The sequence below is a fragment of the Corvus hawaiiensis genome, chromosome 1 (assembly GCF_020740725.1).
Source record: "Corvus hawaiiensis isolate bCorHaw1 chromosome 1, bCorHaw1.pri.cur, whole genome shotgun sequence".
Classification (NCBI taxonomy): Eukaryota; Metazoa; Chordata; class Aves; order Passeriformes; family Corvidae; genus Corvus; species Corvus hawaiiensis.
In genome coordinates, this window is record NC_063213.1 from 2285764 (window position 1) to 2308025 (window position 22262).

Consider the following 22262-nt stretch of genomic DNA (forward strand, 5'->3'; position numbering starts at 1 on the left):
GCCAGCTCCTGGCTGTCTTCCTGGCTGGAGCTGCAGCAGATTCCCCATTACACAGGCTGGAAAGCTGCAGGATGAAAGGTCTGTCCTGCAGGTTAGAGAGCAAATTCCGTGTGGGGAAGCCTGGGAGGCCGGGTGGGTAACAGGGACCATGGCTGGGGCTGTAGTGAAGGGTAACTAGCCCTGGGCAAACTGCGATCACAAACTGCCTGCAAGTCAGAAATTCACCTTGGAATTTCAAGCTCTGAATCAGGGTATTTGCATCCCTAATAGGGCAGGACAGCTCTTTATTCCTGTTCTGGGATGGGATTGAGCTGGAAGGGCCAGCTGGGTTAGGATGCTGCTCCTCTGAATACAGAATTTGCTGTGGAAAACATAGGGAATGTTGTGATGTTATCAGGGCTGTGGGAGCCGTGCTCTGGCCTCTGCTCTGGGCAGCACAGGCTTTGCTCTGTTCAGGCTCAGCCAGGCCTCCAGGAATTTTGGCCACCCAGCAGCTGGGCAAGAGGCAGCTCAAGCCCAGGGCAAAGGATCCTGCCCAGTCCCCCAGGAAATGGGGCAGCAGCTGGACAGGGAGGTTTTGGGGTGAGCAGCCCTGAGACAGGGATGGGGCTGGGCTCCTTTACCCACCTCACCCTCAGTTTTGGCTTCCCATGTTTCTCAAACTGATTTCCTCAGGTCTTGGTTTTGAGTGTGAAACAGGAATGGGGGGGAGCAGGAGAGGCCAAGGTGTGACATGGGCAGGAGAAAGCTCGGGAGAGCTGAACTGAGCTGGGCCAGCAGTGTCATGGCCCCTCTGCCATGGTGCTGGGCACCCTCTCCCTTTGCTGTGGGTGCAGATCATCCTGGCAGAGCCCAGCCCAGCCACAGCATCCATCCTGTCCACCGGGGAGGTGAAGATGGGAAGTGGGGGCCCATGGAGGGAGCAGGACACTGGGAGTTGTGGTGTTTTTCCTCTGCTTGCTGTGGTGTTTCCACTCTCCCATGGTTCCCTTTTCAGCCTGTGGCTCCCAGTGCCCAATTCCCATGAGGCACAGCCCTGCTCTGGGATGCTTCCAGCAGGCTCCAAAATCCCCTGGAGGTGACCCCGAGCTCAGCCTGGTGAGCACCAGCAGGGTCAGAGCCCCTGGCCAGGGAGTGCACAGGCTCGGGGCCACCCCAGCTGTGCCATGGGGATCTCTGGGATGGATCTGAATCTGCAGCTGCTCAGACCACGAGGAGCAGCCTTCATGCCAAGAGTTTGTCAACCCCAAAAATCGTGTTGGGCTGGGGATCACCGAAAGCTGTGACGGCCCTGCAGCACCTCCCACTGCCCAGGCCCAGCGTGCTGGGACAGAAGGGCTTTGTCAGCTCCTGAGCGTTGGCCCCACTGGGCTTTTGTCCACCAAGATACACAAACCCTCCCTGTCTTCAACTGCATCATTAATTACACAAATGAGGCCCTGGTGCTTGGCACGGCCATGCCACAGCCAGCGATGCTCCAGACACCCCCTTTCCATTTGGATCAATATTTCTATTTATTGATGTAAAATTCCCCTCCTTCAGGATGCCAAGAACATAAATAATTGTGTTGTGAGGGTTTAATTACTGGATGGGAATGGAGTTTGCTGCTCTCTGGGGTGGGTGGATGTGGCCAGGGCCAAAGCCTATGGAAGACACCTGGTCCCATCCACTTTTTCCCTGTAAGCTGAGGAATTATTTAAGTGTCCAAGGCCAGGTTGTACAGGGCTTGGAGCAACCTGGTCCAGGGGAAGGTGTCCCCACCCATGGCAGGGGGATTGGAGCTTGATGAGCTTCAAGGTCCCATCCATGCAGCTGATGAACTTAGGGAATTTTTAAAGAAAGAAACTCCCAGCCACTGTGCTGCCAAGCACTCAAGGGCAGAGAAAGAAGACAAAAAAACCATGATAAAAACAATAATAATAATAATAATAATCTCTTCCAAAGTCTCTATACATAAACACGAGGTATCCACAGCATTTTCAGCACCACAGCCAGAACCACCCCAGCACCAACCCCCAGCCCACAGCATCCTCCGTGCTCAGTGCTGCCTGGATGGATGGATGGATGGATGGATCTAGGGAGCGAGGAGCAGGGTGCCCGGGGCCCTGCTGCCCCCACACCTGCTGCTGCCGCCCCTGGGCGGGCAGGGAAGGCGCTGCTGGCACCACAACCTTAACGCCCTTTGCCAGATTCTGCCCCGGTGCCCGCGGAGCTGCGGCGTTTTTAATTTAATCACCTTAAAAAATATAAATCTACGGCAGATCTCCCTGAAACAAGCCCGGGCTCCCCCTCAGTCCTCCGAGTCGGTGTCGTGGCGCTGCCGGACCCCGCGGGCTGGGGGAGACCGGGACCTGCTCCTCTTCCTGCCCCTGCGCCGCGGGGACGGGTGGCGGCCGCGGCCGTCCCTGCTCCGGCTGCGGCGGCGGGCGGGGCTCCGGCCGCAATCCCCGCTGCTGGCCGAGGAGCCCGTGCCGTGCCGCCGCCGGCTGCCGTGCCGCGACGGCTCCGAGTGCTGCCGCGACGGCTCCGAGTGCTGCCGCGACGGCTCTGAGTGCTGCCGCGTGTTCCTGCGGTGCTGCCTGCGGGGACAGGGGGAGGACGTGACAGCAGGGATCTTGGGGATGCCAACAAGGTGATTCTGGGGGTGAAAAAGGGGTTTTGGAAAGCCAGGAGATGCCCAGTGGGACATCCTGATGCCAGCCATGATCATGTGGCTCTCCTGAATGCTTCGTCCCGTTTTCCACTGATGGTGCCCCATCCCAACCCAGTTACCTCTTATCCCGATCCGGGGAAGAATCGGAGGATGATGGGGCAGCATCCTTCTTGGAATGCTTGTCCTTGTCCTTCTTCTTCTCCTTTTTATGTTTCTTCTTTCTCTTGTTCTTTTTCTCCTTCTTTTTCTCCTTTTTGGATTTTTTGCTGCTCTCAGGTCTGTGGGGAAGAGATCAAGCAGTGAGAATCCCTGCACTGTGCATCCCTCTGGCTCCAAAAACTCATCCCCATCCCTTTTTCCAGGCACATCCCACCACATCTCTCCTTTGCCAAGGAGGAGCCAGCCCACAGAGGCTTCTGGGGATGATTCAGACAGCTGCAGAACAAGCCCAGTGCCAAACAGAGCCATGGAAACATTTTGTAAAGTATTTCCCACGAGACCCAGGGCATTTCTGGTGGTTTCCCACCAGAGTGGGAAAAATCCTCACCGTTTCTCCTCCACCTTCTCCTCCTTTTCCTGCTTCTTCTTGGAGCTAGATGTCTCTGGGCTGCTGGAGACTTTCTGGTGCTAGGGTTGGAGAGGGGGAAAAATACGGAGTGAATCCAAGAGACCGTAGCTTGTAATTACAAGACAAAGGGTTTATCTCCCTTTAAAAATTAAACTTGGAAAAAAAATATTTAAATTACATTTGGGGAAAAATTAGAACATCCTTAAGAGCTGCTTCCAAATTAAAGCCCCACAAATGAACTCCGTGCCAACAGGACACAGGAAACTCCTGCAGGTCTCTGTGCTACAATACCCAGACTGGTTTTTAAATAAGATATTCCAAGTGTGGGGCACTTTTTCCACCTATTTTTGAACCTTCCAAGGACAATGTGACTGGCACCGTACCGTGAAGACAGAGAGCCCCATCTTGGCCGCCTCCTTGTCCTCTTTGGAGAGCATCACCCGGCCAGCACTGCCACTTCGGAGAGACCACACAAAAAAGCATAAAAACACTTAAAATCAGACAATCTAATAATAACTGTCCTGGAATTGGTGCAGGATCCCCACTTCTTCTTACCTGGAGCTGCCCAAACCCACCACCCGATCCACGTCCTTCTCGTCCCGCTCGGCGCCATCCCTCTTGCACACCTCAGCCAGGTCCTGTGGGGAGGGAGTGGGGACAGTGTCCTGTGTGTGTCTCCAAAACAAGAGCCGAGGGGAGGGGACACCCCCAGGTGTCACTGGGGGGATAAGTGGTGCCCCCATTACCTCCTTGCTGAGGCCCGTGGGCTGCCTCTTCAAGTTCTTGTAGCCCCTATAAAAACAAGAAGAGGTGACGTGTGTGGGGAGGCTTTGCAACGCCGTTTTTTGGGGTGTTTGTAGGGGTGTGGACTCACAGTGCTGCCATCATGGCCTCCTGCTCAGCCAGGCGGACGGCAGCCAGCTCTTCCTCCCGGGATAACGGGGGGGCCGTGTCCTGCTTGCCCTTGGCATACCAGGTCAGGTCCTTGCCCTTCTGCCACCGGCCCACCGGCGCCATCAGGGAGTTCCCTGTGGGGAGCAATGACTCCCCCTCAACATCATCGCACCCCAAAACCTCCACCTGCACCCCAAAACCGTGTCAGGTGGGACAGGGAGGGTGGGACAGGGGGGTTGAGCAGGATCAGCCCTTACCCAGGTAGTTCTCACGCTGTTTGTCCGTCTTCACATCCTCCCAGCTGAACTGGTCCTGGCCCCCCCGGACCCCGCCCCGGGAGGAGCCGAACATGGTGCTGCACCCTGCAGCAGATTCGGGGGGAATCTGGTGACCTGCAAAGGGACCAGCCTTGGGTTTACCCATTTCAGATGCCCCATGCGGCTCCTGAAGGCGCAGGGAAGCAAATTTGGCCCCCCAGGTGTCAGTGGAGTAACCAAAGGCCTTTTGGGGGGTGTTACAGGCTGCAAGGGGGGTTTATAACCTGGAGGTGGGAGAGGGTGCACGGCTTGGGGAGGGTCCCAGCCTGGGGGGAGGTTGCTGGGTGAGGAGGGGGGTTAGGGAGGCCTCGAGGGGGTTCATGGCCTTGGGGGGTTGAGAGCTTCAAGCAGGTTTTAGGGCCAGCAGTGGGGAAGTCACAGGTTGGGGGTTTCAGGGTCTGGGAAGGGGTTGCAGGGTGAGGGGGATTCACAGCGTTTGGGGGAGCAGTTCAGGACTCCAAGTGGGAAGGTTCAGGGTCTGGGAGGAGGTTACAGGGTCGATGGAGGAGTTTATGGCCCGCGTGGGGGTTCTGGGCTTCAAGGCGAGGGTCCATGGCCTGGGGGGGTTTCAGGGTCTAGGAAGGTTTCACAGCCCGGATGGGATGAGAGCTTGAAGAGGGAGTCACACGGCCTGGACGGGAGGTTGTAGTGCCCGAGAAGAGGCGGCACGGCCCGGGGTCGGGCATTGCCTGGGGGAGAGTTTCAGGCTCTGCGAAGGGGCTCGGGGCCGGGGGAAGCTGCAGGACCTGGAGGCTGCAGGGCCTGAAGGGGGAGTTTGCCCGGCCCCGGAAGCGTGTGAAAGCAGCACGCAAAGGGCTCCCTGCACCCTCGGCACCTCCGGGTTGGGGAGTGCGAGAACCAGGCGGGCCCGACCCGCGGGGTGACACCCGGAACCCCCAAATCCCAAAATCCCCAAATCCCCAAATCCCAAACCCGCCCCCGCTCCCCTCACGCACCTCCGGCCGCCGAGCGCGCGCCCGCCCCGCCGCTACCACCGCGGGCACTGCCGCAGGGGCGCGAGACGGGCGGTACCACCGCGCCGCCCCGCGCGGGGGGAGCCCCACAGAACCGCGCTGCCGACACACGGCTTTACTTGTATATATTTATTTATATAGCTACACATTTCTGGTTTCAGGGCTTCACTTCTTCCAGAACTTCTTGTAGGTGTCCAAGTCGATGCCCTCGAAGGTTTCCTCCTCCTTGGCCTTGGGCTTGCTGGGGAAGTGCCGGCGCAGGCGAGCCTTGCGCTCGGCTTCGGGCAGCGTGCTGCTGTCCAGGGGCAGCTGGGGACACGGTGGACACGGCATGAGACCCCGGGGACACAGCGTGACACCCCTAGCACACGGCATGAGCTCCCTGGACGCAGCATGAGACCCCTGGGACACAGCATGAAATCCCTGGGAAATGGTGTGAGATACCCCAGGGCCAGGCACGAGCTCCCAGCACACGGCGTGAAGCCCTGGGACAAGGCGTGAGACCCCTGGGACACGGTGTGAGACCCCTGGGACACAGGGTGAGATCCCAGGGACACGGTGTGAGCTCCCAGGACACATAATCAGTCCCTGGGACAGGGCACGAGACCCCAGGGGACACAGCATGAGCCCCCTGGGACGTGGCACGAGACCGTCGGGACACGGCATGAGGCCGGTGGGGCTCTCCTTGCCCCTAGCCTCTCCGCAGCCACATCCCCCATACCATGAGGATCCTCTTGGGCTCCCTGTAGCGCAGGCGGACGGTGGAGCCGTCGGTGTTGACCAGCAGCACGGGGTAGAGGCGGCCGTAGAGCTGCCGGTGCAGGTGGGAGATGGCGGCGCGGTTGGAGTTGCTGCGGACGCAGGCGGCGAGCGGCGGCCGGAACGCGGCCTGGAGGCGCAGGGCACTGGCGGGAGAAGGGTGGGAGAGGGGCAGGTGTCACCGTGAGGGGGACGCGAACGTCCAGGAGCAGCGGGAGCTCGCCGCAGCGCGGACCTCACAGCACACCCTGTGCTCACCTCAGTGCCCGGCTCGCCGCCATCTCAGCCCAGGTGGGAGACACGGGTCCAGCAGACGGGGGAGATGGCACAGCCTGGGGACAAGGAAAGGTCCTGGGGTGGCTGTGAGGCAGCACGCCCGTGTCCCCATCACGGTGAAGCTCCCACTGCCCTCTGCAGCACGAGGCAGCCCCATGACAGCTCCTGCCACAGTCTGGCTCCATGATGGCTCCCCCCGCCCCCGCCATGGTTCAGCCCCACCACGTCTTCCCCCCCCCCGCCCCCCGCAATGGTTCGGCCCCATGTATTCTCCCGCCCCCGCCATGGTTCAACCCCACTGCGGTTCCCCCGTTCCCGCAATGGTTCAGCCCAACCACGTCTCTCCCCGCCCCGACATGGTTCAGTCCCATCACGGCTCCCCCCACACCCACCATGGTTCAGCCCCCCCACCTCTCTGCCTATCCAACCATGGTTCAGCCCCACTATGGCTCCCGCCACCCCACCGTGGTTCGGTCCAACACCGCCCCCCCGCCATGGTTCAGCCCATGTTGCCCCTCCGTTCTCCCCCCTCGCCGTTCTCCCCCAACTCCCCCTCCCCATCACGGCCCTGCTGCTGCTGCACCCCCCCTCCCCCACCATCATGGTTCATCCCCAGGCCCCCCAGCCGCGCTCACCCCCCCCCCGCTCGGCGCGGCGCGTGGTCCGTCCCGCCGCCCCGCGCTCACGTGACGGCGCGCTCCCCCGTGGCCCCGCCCCCTCGGTGACGTCAGGGCGCGCGGCGGCGGCGGGGGGCGCGCGCGGGGGCTGCCGGGACCGCCCCCCCCCACCCCTCATGATCCTCGGGCGGATGCGCGGGGCGGGGATCGCCCGGGCGGGTGAGCGGGGATGGGGCTCCGGGTGCGCACCCGCACGGGGACCGCAGGCTGAGGGGCACAGCCGGCCACGGCGTGCCGAGACCTCACAAGGGCCATGGATAGAGGGGGTCCAGCCAGCCCGAGGAGCTCGGTCACTCACAGGGGTCCTCGGCTGAGGGACCTCGGGGCGTTCAGCCCCTCACGGGGGCCTGGAATGAGGGGGTCCTGGCCGGCTCCGGGGTCCTCAGCTCCTCACAAGGGCTTTTGGCCAAGGGGGCCCAGCCTGCCCTGGGGTGCCGAGCTCCTCCTGGGGTTCCTCTGCTGAGGGGTCCCGGGGTGCTCAGCCCCTCACGCAGGCCTTGGGCTGAGGGGGTCCGGCAGGCGCCAGGATGCTCAGCCGCTCACAGAGGTCCTGGACTGAGGGCCCTGAGCCCTGAGCTGGGGGGTCCCAGCTGGCCCCAGGCTGCTGAGTGCCTCATGTGGGCCCTCAGTCCCTCGGCTGAGGGGTGCCGGGGCACTGCGGTACCGACCTGGGGGTGCTGATCCCCCACAGGACCCCCTGGATGAGGGGGCTGACACCCAGCCCCGGGGAAGCTGAGCTCCCCCTGATCCGCTGCGTGCCCTGTGTTATCCATGTGGGATGGCTGAGGGCGGTGGGACAGGTCGCAGCCCCACAGGGCTGTCCCCGAGCTGGCTGTGTGCTCTTGCTGACATCCACGCTGGGTGCCCATCACTGAGCTGCTCCAGGGTGGCTCCAAGACGTTCCTGTCCCTGGTTAGATAAGACAGACAGGGATGTGCTTGTGGAACCAGGTGGGGTTTGTGGGCACCGTGGGGTATGGTGAGGTAAGAGGGAATTAGGGATAAGCATCCCTCAGGTATTGTAAAACAGAGCCCTCTGTGGTGAAACGTGTGTGGGGAAGTGGATGGTAAAACCACACCTGTGTGAGCTTCACCTCTGTAGAGGTTTTCCCACGTGGGTAAACTGGTTTCATCCTACTGGTGGGTTAAACTGGTCTGGTTTGCAGCAGGACGTGGTCTTGGAATAACTGGCTTGGACCTCCCTGATTTCTGCAGTGACCTTGAGCAAGTGGTTCATGTCCCTTCTGTGGCATCAGGGCTCCCTGCAAGCCAGGAGTGCAGCCAGTGGAAGGGCTAATTAGTGCTTTTTAGGTAATTATTTCCAGGCAACAGGTGGCTGAGTTCCAGCTCCGTACTGCTGTGGGATGCTCTGCTCCTCACAGAATCACAGGAGGGGTGAGGTTGGAAGGGTGGAACCTCCCTGCTCGTGTTCCAGTGCTGCAGATAATTCCCTGTCTGTCACGGCAGGAGCTCTGCCCCTTCTTGGAACCTGTCCCAAATATTAGAAAGGTGGGGGTGGCACCTTTTTAACAAACCTGCTAAAAATAGGGGGTGGGATTATAATCCTAATCTGGGAGACCTTTCTCAAGGCTCCAGGGAAACTGTGCTTTAATCTTCTTTTCTTCTTCATAAGGGAGCTTTGCCTTCCCAGTAAAGCCTCTCTGCTAATCAGTTTTAATTTGTTTAACTCTTGTGATGTCTGTCCTTTGCTCCCCTGGTTATGTTGCCACCCACGAGGTAAAATCCTGGGTGAATTTAGCCCCACAAACAGACCAGGAAACGTTCCTTGCCTTGGGGACAGCCTTCTGCATCCTCCTTCAGTGACCACCTCATCTTTTTGCAGCCCAGAGGGGTTGATGTGGCTGTTTGTCCTCAGTCCCAGGTGTGGTAGATAATTGATATTGTTAATTAGTTGGGCTGTTCTCTTGCTGATTGACTTTGCAGTGGTTTTGGTGGGTTAGGTTGGATCCCAACCCATTTTTAGGAAACTCTGTGCTGGATATTTGCAGATTGGCTGCTCTGAAAATGCCAAAATCTGACAAAACGGGAAAAATTGAGCTTCTGCCTAAAATAACTACATCGTTGTGATGTTTCTGCTGCAGCCAGCTTGGAAGTGTGATGCACTGATGCATTCCTGGGCTGGGAGCCAAGCAGGAGAGAGGAAAAAGCCTCATATCCATTAGATCTGGGCTTTTGGGGGTTCTTTTGTTGCTTTACCTGTGGGTTTTGAGGGCTGTGGGTTGGTGGGGGGAGGAGCTGTTTGGCAGGGATGGGGGAGCAGGGAATGAGGGCCGGGACATCGTGGGATTGCCCTGGGAGGCTGTGGATGCTCCATCCCTGGCAGTGTCCAAGGCCGGGTTGGACAGGGCTTGGAGCAGCCTGGGACAGTGGGATGTGTCCCTGCCCATGGCAGGGGTGGAACAAGATGAGCTTTAAGGTCACTTCCAACCAAACTGGGATTCTATGAAATTCCCAATTTGCTATCTTTCCTCCTGTGAGGGCCCAGCCCCATCACCTGGGAGTGGAAATGGCTTTTGTTCCCTGCCAGTTTTCCTCTGCAGATGTCCAGCAAGAGAAGGCATTCACGAGGGAGGCAGGAGGAAGCACCTGCAAGTCTTCAGGTTTATTTTTAGTCCGGCTTTGAAGGAAGTGAGAGGTGATCACAACCCCGGTGTCTTTTCTCTCAGTTACGAGTGTTTTGGGGAAAGAAAAGGGAGTAAAGTGAAGGAGAGGGTCTCACTGTGGAAGTAGTGGGACATGGTTTGGATCTGTGAGCAGGAGAAGGAGTTTTCCTCTCGCCTTCGTGGTCGTGGAGCTGGGGTGAAGCAGTGGTGAAGCTGTGTGGATTTGGTCCAAAGGAGGAGGAATGTTCCTGCAGAAGGAAAGTGCCTGGAACTGTTCCAGGCTGGTCGGGCCTTGGAGCAGCCTGGTCTAGTGGAAACTGTCCTTGCCCATGGCCGCGGTTTGGAATAAGAAGGTCTGGAAGGTCCCTTCCAACACCAGCCATTCCAGGATTCCACGCAGATGAAATCCTTGTGCCTTCAGTGACTGCAGGGACAATTTTGCTGTTTTCCTTAATCCCAGACCAGCAAGGGCTGTCACCCCTCAGCCTTTTGGAGGTGTTGGATGCATCTTTGCCAGCCAGGAGAGCAGGGAGCAGAGGAGGAACCAGGAAGGGAGATTAAAGCCCAGCGGGATTGTTCTCATTGGCCATCTTAAAACTGAGACTCATTAATTAAGGCTTTAGGAGCTCACAAATAGCCCAGCTCCATCCCCAGGAGTCTGTGCTGCTGCCAGGAGCTGGACTGCTTTCCTTGGCTGGAAGGGAGGACGAGGAAAAGGTAAGGATGTGATGGAGCCTGCTCCCAGCCCACTCCTGCCTCCCCAGTTTGTCTGGGGTGGAATGAAATGATTGGAAGTGATTTGGGCAGCTTTAAATTCCTGGTCTTCTGCTGGTGTTTGCTAAAGGGCAGATAAAAGTTTGAGAGAGGAGAGGGAAAAGCTCTTTTTCCTCTGGCTGGGATCTAGGACTGGGATTTGTGCATCTGGAGCAGTTCTTGTTGGCACAGCTGGATCATGGACAGGTTTGTCCAGGAACACCTGGACAAATCCATGCTGGGATCCCAGTGTCACGTGTGAGGCTTTCGGGGTGCTTGTGGAAGCTGCTGTGTGATGAAGGAACAGTGCTGGGGAGCAGATGTGTGGTGAAGCCACAGGGATGTCTGAAGGGTGATGAATTTGTGTGGAGTGTTTTCCAAGGAATGCTTAGGGCTCACCTGATTGAATTATGCAGGAGAGAAGAACTGTGAGGGACAGGAGAGAGGGGAATGCTTTGGGTAACTCCTCAGGGACTGCTTTGCTTCCTTGCTGCAAGCACTGCGTAGCATCTCTCTGGTGCTTTCTTCTGGTATGGAATATTTAAACCTGTGTTTTTTGGAAATTATGGAAGTTTAAGGACTAAAGGAATGGTAGGAAGGTCCCCAGAGGACTTCCTAGAGTTTGTTCAGCCTTCAGTTTTTGGGATGATGTAGCCTAATCTGGCAATGTGGTGATGGGACTGGCTCTCCAAAATCTCATCTGTTGGATCTCTGGGCCTGCAGCAGCTGGAGGGCGCTAAGCAAAAGAAAAGAAGGAATAAAGGAATTTCCTTATGGATAATGACTGACCGTGGGCGTTGTTACCACCCACGCTGCCACTGTTGGCACCTCCCTTAGCCTTTGTGTATTAATATCCCGTCCCTTCGCACAGCCTGGGATGAACTCCGGTCAGACGAGCATCCTCGGGGAGCAGAGGGAAAACTTGTGTAATTGTCCGGCTGTCGTGCTGCCTGAGGGAGGGGTTTGGGGCGGAGGAGGTGTCCCGCTCACGCAGGCGGGGTCAGGGAGCGAGCCCGGCTGGATTAGCCCGTGGCTGCTCTGGCGAGACAGCATTTGGCTTAAGGCTGTTTGAAAAAGTGATGTGTAAAGTCAGGGTGACATTGCTGTGAGCCAATTTAAAATGGAAAGGCATTATCTGCCTCTTGGCTGGTGGCTTGCCAGGCCACACCCAGCCCAGCAGGTTAAAAAAATGCTTTTCCAGGGATTTTACTGCTTGCTGCAAGTAGTTGTTTTTAAATAGGGAGAACTCATTTGGTTTGTCCAACTCTCACCATCACTTCTGGTTTGGAAGCTGCTGATGGATGAGGGTCCCCAGTGGTACCCCCGTACCCTTATTCAGCATTTTCTTCTTTTTCCCGTGTGGATAATTAACCTTTCTTCCTCCCCAGAGATGCAGGAACATGAAAACACTTTTTTTTCCCCCCCTCTCCTTCTGGCTGAATAAACAACTGCAGCAAGTTCTGCATGGCCCCAGGCTGCCTTTTTTTCACCTGTACCAGGAGCTGAACCTTTCCCTCTTGCCACGAGACACCTCGAGATGGAGTTGGTGCTCCAGGAAATATGGGAATAGACTCCAGAGCACGTTCATGGCAGTGATTACACCTGAGTTCAGATGCTGCTGCAACAGTTTGGGGGTTGGTGATGGAGAACTCCAAAGTCTTATCCTGCAAACTCTCCTTGAAGCTCCTTTTTCCCTGTGAGGGGGAAGGGGCTGGGACTGTACCTCTGTCCCATGATTCCAAGTGCCACCAGGCACAAATAGGGTTTTGTTCCTGTTAGAGAGAGTTTTCCTTAGGATTTTTGGTTCCAGTGAGACCCACCCATGGTGATGGAAAACAGCTGGCTTGAATTACCCCAGTTTAGTGGCAGCTGGAACCCAGTTTCCTCCTCCTTTGGGTTACATCCTATGAGTTTAACCTCAATCTCTTAAGAACTCTTCCTGCACTCCCAGTACTCTTTATCAGCTGTAGGCTTGTGATTTTGCATCATTTCAGATTTTCCTACAGAAATTTGTACCCAAGGGTAAAGGATTGGTGCTGGTTTGAGGGGCTGAGCACTCCTGGGAATCCACAGCTGTGTTTCCACGTGTGTTTCTAACCAGACACATTTTTCTGCCTCTCCCCAGTCATGCAGGGACCAAGGCCAGTGGTTCTGAGTGGCCCATCGGGTGCAGGGAAAAGCACTTTGTTAAAGAAATTGCTCAAAGATTATGAGAACATCTTCGGCTTCAGCGTCTCCCGTGAGTATCCAGGGATGGGCTGTGGAGGAGTTCAGGAGTGCCAGCTCAGAGCCTGTCTCTGGAGCTCTATTTATACCCCAAAGAATGGTGTTTCATGGCTGTGTCCCAGTCTGTCTGTGGGCTCTCGGGGCTGTTTAAATAATTCAGGACACTTTTTACTCCTGGTATTGAGTGGCAAGTCTAAGATTGGTCTGGAGTAGCATCTTTCCAGGCCTGGTGACTTCCCACATCTCTAAACACAGCTCAGAGAGGAAACAAGTTTCTTCTGAGTGGTTCTTGACTCTGGAAGTAACAAAATCCCCCCACATTGCTGCTTCAAAAGCCATTTGATTTTTACGGGGAGCTTTGCAAGGTGTTTTTAAGTCCATTACCAAAACGTGTTTTAATGTCCCAGCACTTCGTGTACTGAAAGTAAAATCTGTGCTTTGAGATCTGGATTCACTCCACCATGAAAGAGCAAATACTGGATGCTTAAAAACTTACAGGTATGGGAGGAGAAGAAAACTTAAAATAGTCTTTTTTGTGTGTGCATGGCATCCTGTGCTCTTGATTCAACTGAATATCTCATCTCACTTCAAACTAAACCTTTTTTCCCCCTAAATTGCCTCTTGGTAGAGATTTTTTTCCTAGAGGTCCATGTGCCACTTAAACCTTGGCATTTCTCTGATCCTGCATCACCCTTGGGTGATGTATGGAATTTACAAGGCTGTTTTTTCTAATTTTTTTTTTTAATCCCTGCAGATACCACAAGGCAGCCAAGACCTGGAGAAGTGAATGGCAAAGGTGAGCTTGTTGCAGTTGGTTCTGTCTCATTGGGCTCTCCAAATACTTGAGGTTTTCAAAGCAGGGCTCTCATTTTAGGTACCCTGCTCTGAACCTGGGTGTTGGGTGATTTGGTTTTCCAAAGTTCCAGGTAGTTCTGGGGAGATAGCCTCCAATGGCCACTGCTTTGGGAAGTGCAGCTGCTTAATGACATGGTCTTAGCTGTATTAATAGCTTTTGCCCAGCTGTTTTCTCATTTATTTGCATATTTAAGAAACTATCAAATGAGGTTTGTTATTAATTTCCAGTGGCAGTTTTCCCTATGAAATAAAGAGAGGAATTCAACAGAAGATGAAGAAATATTCCTTTTTAGTTAGTTTGGTTTTGATGTTCCCTTTTATCTCCCTCTCTCTCATCCCATTCTGGTCTTTAATTATAAATCCTTTCAAATTAAAGGCCTTGCCAGCCCTGCTGTAATGTATCCCACACCTGTAGGCAACGGGTGAGGGGTTCCCACTGCACCAGGAATGGGAAAGGATATAAACAATGGGGGAGAGGAGCATTTTTGGCCACAGAGAAAGCTCTGAGCAGTTTGGAGCAGGTGTTTGGACAACTGGTGTGGAACTAGGAAGTGAATCTCTGCAGTCTGTCTGCATTGTCTGAAGCAGGTTTTAAGTGTCTCCTCCCCCCAAAACCCATGGGTGTCATTTTGACCATGAACTTTGCCTTCAAAACATTAATTTCTGTCTATTTTTCCTATTTTCCCTTCTCCAGATTATCACTTTGTGACCAGAGAGGAAATGCAGAAAGAAATTGATGCTGGTGAATTCATTGAGCACGCAGAGTTCTCTGGGAATATGTACGGAACAAGGTAGGTCAGGTATCCCTGCCTGTGCCAGAGGGGCTGGAATTAGATGGTCTTGAAGATCCTTTCCAATCCAAAATATACTGGGATTCTATAAATTTGGGATCAGAAGCCATACCTGTGTTGTCTGTTACGTGCTGCTGTGGTAAAGTGTTGGATTATGAGCAGATAAATCTCATGGCACCCCTGACTGGGGTTAAAGAGTTGAGTGGGTTCTAAAATAGCTCTGCCCTCAGCGTTGGAGCTGATGATCAATAAAACGTGATCTGGAATGTTAATTAGGAGTCAGGTATCTTATATAATTATTAGGAGAAAATTGTGGTGCTTTAGTAAAGGACCTGCTGAGGAGGGAGGTTAAATGTTTCTTGATGTATTTAATTACTGGCATTAAAGAAATTTGCCTGCTTTTCAAGAAGGCTTGATGTCTCTTGATGAGCTGAGTGTGTGTTTTTAAGGAATCTTTGGAGATGGCAAAGTTTCCTTCTGAGTTAAGAAATTCTTTACTGTGAGGGTGATGAGGCACAGGGTGCCCAGAGAAGCTGTGGCTGCCCCTGGATCCCTGGAAGTGTCCAAGGCTACGCTGGGCAGGGCTTGGAGCCACCTGGGATAGTGGAAGGAACTCCTGCCTTGGCAGAGCTCCACCTTCTAGAGGAAAGTTGGGGTTGGAATGAGATGATCCTTAGGGTCTCTTCCAATCCAAAACATTCCATGATTGCATTATAGTTTCCTTGTGGGAGTTGCCAGCATAAGGCCCCCAGACTGAATGTGCTGCAGGCCCTGGTCTTGACAGGTTTGGCAAGAAAAGTGCCTGAAAGTCCTGAAAAAAGTCCTGAAAGCTGAAAGCTCTTCTCCCACATACCCAGTTCCAAGGAGAAATGGAGTTCAGGGTCCTTAATCCCTGGCTTCATCCTGTGTAGTCCAGGCTTCCTTCCACCTCTTGGGCCCTGCCTAATCCAGCAGACGGCTGCTCCCTGGTGCCTGGGGCATGGATGGAGTTGATTTTGGTGCCTTTTTCTTGGGCTGGATGCTGAGGAGGCAGCTCTCCTCTGCCAATTTCCCTGAAATATGCAGGAATTTGGTACTTTACCAGATGAAATTATGTGCTTGGGTTTGTTTGAGTCCCCTCTGTGTAGCCACACTGGCTGTGGTGGTGGCCATGCAGTGTGGGAGGCTGAAATAAACCCCAAAACTCCTCAGCAATGTAGATCAGTTTGCAAACAAAATAAATCCAGAATATCTCCAAGCCTGTTTCCTCTCCAAGCCCCTGAGGATATTCCTGATCAGATGTGGGATAAAATGGAGAGTCCCTCCTGTTTAGAAGAATAGTTGAAGTTCTCACCAATCCTTTCTGCTCTCTAAATCTCATCAATGAGTAATAATAAATGATTAAAAAGCTTGAGCTAATTCCCCATGTTGGGGAAGAGAGTTTGTCTTTAACAGCATATAAAAGCCACCACTTGAAAAATTAAGTGGAGAATTAAGTGTATCTTGTGACCCAGATGGAGCATCCGTGTCCATCCAGCATCCTTCAGGAGAGCGTGTGGAGTCAGTGGATTCTGGAGAAGGGGAGTTCTCAGTGGTTTTGCTCTTTGGTGAAGGTTGTTTCCGTGTTTGTCACAGAATCCCAGGCTGGTTTGGGTTGGAAGGGACCTAAAGATCATCGAGTTCCAACCTCTTCCCTCTAGAAGGTGGAGCTCTGCCAAGGCAGGAGTTTACAGACATCCCACCCGTCCTGTGGGATAGTCACACATGATCCATTTCCACACCTTCCAGCATGGCTTTCTAGCTGGAGATGGCAGCTCCCTGCTCCTCCCCAGAGCAGGGACACTTGGAGAAACTCCTTATCAAGAGCAGAGCAGGCTCTGTCCTCTCCTGCCACAGCCTGGGCACAGGGGAGCCCTGTGAGGTTCACCCGCTGCAGGAGGGGGACACCCCAAACCCCCCCCGGCTGCTCTGACCCCTGCCCTGTGTGCTGTGTCCCCAGTAAAGGAGCTGTGCAGGCCGTGCAGGCCCAGAACCAGATCTGTGTCCTCGACATCGACATCCAGGGCGTGAAGAACATCAAGAAGACCGACCTGAACCCCATCTACATCTCGGTGCAGCCGCCGTCCATTGAGATCCTGGTGAGCGCCCGCCTTGCTTTGCCGGTAGCAGTTAGAGGTAATCAGCGTCCGGCTCTGCAGCCACGGGGCTCCCCCTTCCCTCAGCCACCTCTGTGTTCTCAGGGCCCTGCACTACCTGGGGAGGACATTCCCAAGCGTTTCTCTGCCCAGTCCAGCTCCCCAGCCTCAGGGATAAATCTTCCTGTGTTGTGTTTTTTGAGTCCTTCCTGGATGTTTTCCACACCTTGGTTATGGACTCCATCGCAGCGTGGCCAATTTTTAAATGCATTAATTGTGCTCCGTGCTAGGGAGAGAAGGATTTTGTGCTGAGATCTGCCTCCACAGTTAAAATTAAACCCAGGGAGGCTGGTTCTGTGCAGCACCATAAATTCTACACCACTCTGGTCTTACCCTATGTAAGTGATTGCACTGGGACTCTTGCAGAAGTGGAATCACTGTCATGGTTCAGAGAGGGATGAGGACATACGAGGTCAACTCCTGACTCTCCCCTCTTGCTCTCAGTACATCAGGCAGTGTCTGTTTCTCGTTGAGTTTGTGGAGGAGGAAGCCAGCAGCACCAGATGCCAGAGCCCAGCAGAGAGATCTCATTTCCAGCAGTACCTGGAAAAATAAATAAATGAGAGGGAGGTAAAAGAAACCTGGGACCCTGAACTCTGGGTAGGAGATCTCAAGCCCAGTTTGGCCACTGGTTTGCACTGGGCTGTAAGTGAGGCCCCTCACCCTTTCCAGGGTGTTCTCACGTGCCCGTGGTCACAGACAGCACTGGCCTGAGGGGTGGGGGGTGGTTTCTGCCTGCAGCTTTCAGAACACTCATTTCTTTAATGCCTTTGTCCTTGGGTTTAGGAGAAAAGACTACGGGACCGAAAGACTGAGACGGAAGAGAGTTTACTGAAGCGTTTGACTGCAGCCCGCGTGGACCTGGAGCTCAGTAAGTCCTTGGAGTGTGCAGGGAGAGGGGATGCCTGCGTGATTTGGGAGCTGGTTTTTGTGGGAGCATCTGATTTGTGCTCTCCAGCAGTGCTGGCAGGGCTTGGCATGAGCAGAGTTGGATCAAAGCACTGCTGCATTTCCCACTGTGGTTCCTTGGGGGTGGTTGGCAGAGCAGCTCGTTAGCAGCAGCTGAAATAATAATACTAAAAAATAGTATTAAAATGCCATAGGACTTTGGGCTGTGCACAGGAGGTGCCACAGGGAAGAAACATTCTCCTCCAACTCTGACCTCATCTCCTTTCCCAGGTAAAGAGCCTGGGCTGTTCGACCTGATCATCATTAACGATGATTTAGAAAAGGCCTATTCCGAATTGAAGGAGGTGCTGCTGGAGGTGAGTCCTTGGGGATTTTTCCACCTCATTCCTGGGCCAGGCAGGTGAGGGTCTGTTCTCAGGCAGCCACAGAATTGTCACCTCATCTCACGCTTGGTCTGCTTTGAGCTGCTGAGGGACAGATTGAGTACAGGTGATGATGGATCAGTGGCCTAAGAGTGGGAAATGAATCCAACACAATACTGAGCTGGGGCAAAATAAACATGCATCCCTGCGTGGCAGAGAAGGGGATTCCTGTTTCTGGAGTTTCAAAGTCAAACCTTGCCTTGTCCCTAAAGGTGAGCTCAGGGCTTGGTCCTGTGATGTGGTGGAGCTGGTGTGAATTGTTGGTCACTTGTGGTTTCCTGAGCTGTGAAACCAAGAGCTGTTCCCAAAGAGTGGCAGATTCTCAGTCTCTTTCCTGATCTCCTTGCAGGAAATCAAGAAGACCCAAGAATCCAGGAAGTCCTGAGCTGACCCCGCTTGGGCGTTTTAATTTTGCACATCATTCCCGAAGCACGTTGCACCGTTTTATTCCAAAAGACATTCCCTTTAGGCTGCTCCTACTCCCAACTTACCCTAGGATGTTTATATTAAAAGGAAAGAAAAGGAAAGCTGGTCATGCTTGTGTTTCTGTTCACTGCATGCTCAGCACGTGCTCTTCAGGTTTGTACCTCCAGATTCTTTGGGAGCTGCCAAAGGGGGAAAAAGGCTTCCCCTTTGGAAAGCTGCAGAGGAGCTGTTTGGGCACCTGCAGCTCCAGCACGTGGCTTGGGCTCCCACTACTGGATTTGTGGAGGGACACGTTGTGCCAGTTGATGCCACTCTATTTTATCGTCTATCCACTGCCTTTTCTTCTGGGGGAAAAAATCCTGTGAACTTCTCTGGTATTCCAGCAGCAATCGTGGAATTCATGTGTTGTTCCACTTGAGTTCTAGTGGTAGATTTTTTGATGCTTTTAGACCTACAAGTTGGGGGAGAAAAGATTTCTCTCCTAAGCTTTGCAGCCTTTTGGGCTGATGTGCTTGAAGGCAGCAATAAATCCCTTTTCCTAAGGGGAATCCATTGCATCCAGTAACTGTTGCTTGTACAGGTCTCTGTTCTGAGACCTAGAGAGCTTTGCACTTCACTTCCCCAGTTTTCTTTATCCTTAATGTTGATGTTTTTGTGAAATTTCCAAGCCCTTTGGTCCCTCCAGCAGGACATATCCTGGGGGTCCTTGGAGGGGTTGGTTTCTCACACTGAAAACCATGGAGCCAGGCTGGGAGAGCTGGGGGTGTTCACCTGGAGAAGAGAAGGCTCTGGGAGACCTTAGAACCTAAAGAGGCTCCAGGAGAGCTGGAGAGGGACTTGGGACAAGGGATGGAGGGACAGGACACAGGGAATGGCTTCTCACTGCCAGAGGGCAGTGATGGATGGGATATTGGGGGGGAATTCCTGGCTGGGAGGGTGGGCAGGCCCTGGCTCAGGGTGCCCAGAGAAGCTGTGGCTGCTCCTGGAAGTGTCTAAGGCCAGGCTGGACATTGGGGCTTGGAGCAGCCTGGGATAGTGGGAGGTGTCCCTGTGCATGGCAGGGGGTGGCACTGGATGGGCTTTGAGGTCCCTTCCAACCCAAACTGTTCTGGGATTCCATTCTATGGAATGACCAGTCCATCAGAGCTCCCATCCTACAGGTGGTGACTTCCAGCTGTTTTCCCCCCTCCCCAAACCACAGAGCCCATGAGCAGCTGGGCCCTGCAGTGCCAGGCTGGGACATTTTCTCTCCCAAACCACATCTTACCAGAGCAGGTTTGTACCTAAACACTCCATTTTTGGGTTCCATCCTCTTCCTATCCCATCCCTCCAGTCTATCCAGCTGCTCTGCAGTACCTTTTGATCCAGGTCATCTCCAAACCTCCATCCTCCACCTTATGGAGAGAACAAGCAGAAACCCCCCTTGGGCCACTCTTCTGGTACCTTGCATTCACAGCCATGATTTGATGATTATTTTGCTCGTTTACCTCTCTTGGGCTGGTTTGATACATCTTTCCTAGACTTGCTAGAAAACGTCCCTTCCTGTTGTTGTGGGTTTCCCATTGCTTGGTTCTGGAACTGGTTAAACAAGCAGGAAAATCCTGTGTGGATTCGTGGTGTGAACCACTGTCCTGCGCCATCAAGTGATGGGCTCTGATTATTTTTCCTTCTGAATTGGGGGATTCTGTTGCAATTTGAGGGACGCGTTTGCAGTGGGAAAAGGTCTCCTCTAGATGGCAGGAACGGCAGCGGGAACGCGCCGGAGTCGCGGAGCAGCCGAGCAGGAGGCGCAGGACACGGCACCCGCCTCAGTCCGGGGCTCTGCGGCCACCGCGTGGCACCTGTGGGGCTGTCACCAGATGGAAGTGCCCAGCTGCTCCCTGCGGATCCCTCCTGCCAGCGCCCGCAGCCCCGCCTCGGCACATCCCTGCGGGAGAGGTGAGTGCACCCGGGAGCGGGAGCGATGCTCCAGCCGCGTGGCAGCGCTTGGAAAACGGGAAAAACAAATCATTTGGATCGTTGGTGTGCCCCTTCCTCGGTGAAGGGGAGCGAGAGGGGAGTCCGAAATATCCCTCCCCGGTAGGGTGCCCTGCTGCAGCTGCTGTGTGTGATGGAGCAGATGGAGAACGCCTGGAATGCCGGCGCTAACGCGAGGTGACGGGATGGCCGTCGGGATGGCGATGGGAAGCGGAGGGAGCAGGAGTGGGTGGTGCAGCCAGGCTGGTCCCCAAGCGGGTGACACAGCTGTGGAGCATCTCCAGGGGGTCATTTTGGGTGCTGTCAGCAGTGCCCCTCTCCAGGTTTGATGTTTTGGAGGAACTGCGCTGTGCATCCCATCCCAAAGCTGGGTGGGTGAAGGCACTTGTTGAAGTGAGTTAAATTCCTGCGCCCTCAAAGCTGGGATGTCTGTTTTGTTAATTGCCTTTGCAGCCATAAACACATTTCTGGATCCGTGGGTTTGGTACTGGCTCGTTGGCGTATTGCATTCCCACATCCCTGGGGCAGGCAAGGACCATGCTGAGCATGGCAGGTGTCAAATGCTGGGCTCTCCACAACTGCAAGCATCTGCTCCCAGTGCGGGGCTGGGATCGAGGGATCAGACTGGCAGAGTGAGGGTGCAGGAGCCTTTTGGCCCAGGGGTTGTCTGTGTTTAAAGATCCTCCTCCTGGAGGACCCCTTTTCCCACCTAGGAGATCTTCCAGGCAGGAAGGTGCTGTTCCCATCTCGGGGTACACTGAGTGAAGGAACCCAGGCCTGCTCCTGGGTTGCTTCCAGAAATGTCAGAAATAGGGGTTTTATATAACTATATATTCACTGTTCCATCAGACTGAGATAAATTTGACCAGACTTCAGCTTTTTTCAGCTGAGATGCTTTGGGAAATGTGGCAGCACCTGCATCCCTGCTGGGGGAGGAAGACGAGTGCAGGGGATGGTAAAAGCTGGGATAAAACCTGCCCTGGGAGCTCTCCTGTCTGAGGCTGAGGATATTTTGGAGCTGATGCTGAAAAAATAACAAGCCCCTGTAGCACTTTTGCTTTAAAGCTGTTGCTTTGCAGTCATCGCATTGTTTTTTGCTGAATCCAGGCTGACACGCTGCTTTTGGGGCAGGAGCTGATTATTTTCCCCCTATTTTTCATTTTTCCTGCCTACCCAAGCTCTCTGGCAATAGAAATACCCCTTCAAGCAGGGAACGTGGGGTTTGGACACAGAGGTCACCTCTGCTCTGACCCAACGGCACCAAGACCCTGCCTGGGAAGGATGTTGTGCAGGGATGCAGGAAGGCAGGCAGTCCCCAAAGCCCAAATCATCCAAGAAAGAAGCTGGAGCCGCACTCCAGGACAACTTGAAGCAGCCAAAATTAGCCCAAAGCCCATTTGCCCCCATCCTGATGAGCCCACGGTCCAGAGACTTGTCCTTGCCGTGGTTTTCCTTGGCCTCTCAGTGCTGTTGGAGGCAGCTCTGATTTTCAGGCTTCCTTCCATGCCACTGCAGAAAGGCACTGCGGGGCAGAGCTGGCCTGGGAAATAATTGGGCAGCCGGCGTAGAAAATGAGCAACGAGGGGAAAAAGGAGTAGGAATAACCCTGATTTTCCTGCTTGTCCATCAGCGTCCGGCTCGCTCTGCACGTGTTTCCCACGGCAGCGCTGAGATTGAGCATCCCAGGTATGGAAGTGTGATGGGATGAGCTCGTGCTGGGGCACAGGGAGGATGTGTCATGGGTGTCCTGAGTGCTGTCAGAAGTTATCCTGGGAGGAAAAACTCTAGGATCTTCTGGAGAGGGTGTTCAGCTCTCAGTGGGGGGAGGCCACTAATTCCCACCTTTTTTGGCAAAGACAGCTTTCCTGCTGTATCCAGTATGATGGAAACATCTTCTAGGAAATCCTCCAGCAGCCTGCATGGCTTCAGACAGGAAAGCAGGGAATTGGGGGTCTCATCCTCATCCCTCCACAGTGGAGCCACCTGCC

At 54.4% G+C, this 22262-nt stretch overlaps 4 protein-coding genes across 9 annotated transcripts in view; 2 read left to right on the forward strand and 2 right to left on the reverse strand.

The window, feature by feature from the left end:
- Window positions 1-1901: 1901 nt before the first annotated feature.
- Window positions 1902-5436, reverse strand: C1H1orf35 (chromosome 1 C1orf35 homolog). 2 transcript variants are annotated; one of them, XM_048308514.1, is made up of 9 exons: window positions 5389-5436; window positions 4373-4507; window positions 4096-4249; window positions 3968-4013; window positions 3777-3859; window positions 3605-3677; window positions 3201-3280; window positions 2773-2931; window positions 1902-2579 (listed from the first exon to the last, which is right to left on the reverse strand). In XM_048308514.1, exons 2-9 carry the CDS (start codon window positions 4464-4466, stop codon window positions 2291-2293), a joined length of 978 nt encoding a protein of 325 aa, XP_048164471.1. In that variant the 5' UTR covers window positions 4467-4507; window positions 5389-5436; the 3' UTR covers window positions 1902-2290. The 2 variants fall into 2 exon arrangements, with proteins under 2 accessions (XP_048164471.1, XP_048164386.1); XM_048308429.1 differs by lacking the exon at window positions 5389-5436 and having other exon boundaries at window positions 4373-5341.
- An 84-nt stretch (window positions 5437-5520) lies between these two features.
- On the reverse strand, window positions 5521-7054 carry MRPL55 (mitochondrial ribosomal protein L55). 2 transcript variants are annotated; one of them, XM_048309026.1, is made up of 4 exons: window positions 7039-7054; window positions 6424-6497; window positions 6128-6311; window positions 5521-5715 (listed from the first exon to the last, which is right to left on the reverse strand). In XM_048309026.1, the coding sequence occupies exons 1-4, from the start codon at window positions 7042-7044 to the stop codon at window positions 5572-5574; spliced, it is 408 nt and encodes a 135-aa protein (XP_048164983.1). In that variant the 5' UTR covers window positions 7045-7054; the 3' UTR covers window positions 5521-5571. The 2 variants fall into 2 exon arrangements, with proteins under 2 accessions (XP_048164983.1, XP_048164892.1); XM_048308935.1 differs by lacking the exon at window positions 7039-7054 and having other exon boundaries at window positions 6424-6640.
- Window positions 7055-7174: 120 nt separating this feature from the next.
- Window positions 7175-18398, forward strand: GUK1 (guanylate kinase 1). 3 transcript variants are annotated; one of them, XM_048308627.1, is made up of 8 exons: window positions 7175-7277; window positions 12620-12733; window positions 13475-13516; window positions 14270-14366; window positions 16345-16483; window positions 17327-17411; window positions 17720-17805; window positions 18221-18398. In XM_048308627.1, exons 1-8 carry the CDS (start codon window positions 7235-7237, stop codon window positions 18254-18256), a joined length of 642 nt encoding a protein of 213 aa, XP_048164584.1. In that variant the 5' UTR covers window positions 7175-7234; the 3' UTR covers window positions 18257-18398. The 3 variants fall into 3 exon arrangements, with proteins under 3 accessions (XP_048164584.1, XP_048164758.1, XP_048164676.1); XM_048308801.1 differs by lacking the exon at window positions 7175-7277 and adding an exon at window positions 8896-8999; XM_048308719.1 differs by lacking the exon at window positions 7175-7277 and adding an exon at window positions 10351-10458.
- A 963-nt stretch (window positions 18399-19361) lies between these two features.
- GJC2 (gap junction protein gamma 2) overlaps window positions 19362-22262 on the forward strand; it is a 39679-nt gene continuing 36778 nt past the window's right edge. The window contains exon 1 of one of the 2 annotated variants that reach the window (XM_048308009.1): window positions 19362-20235. The gene's annotated coding sequence lies outside the window, so the exon portion shown is untranslated. Of the gene's footprint in view, window positions 20236-20292; window positions 21961-22262 lie in introns of those variants that run through there. The other variant, XM_048308095.1, reaches the window with a different exon arrangement.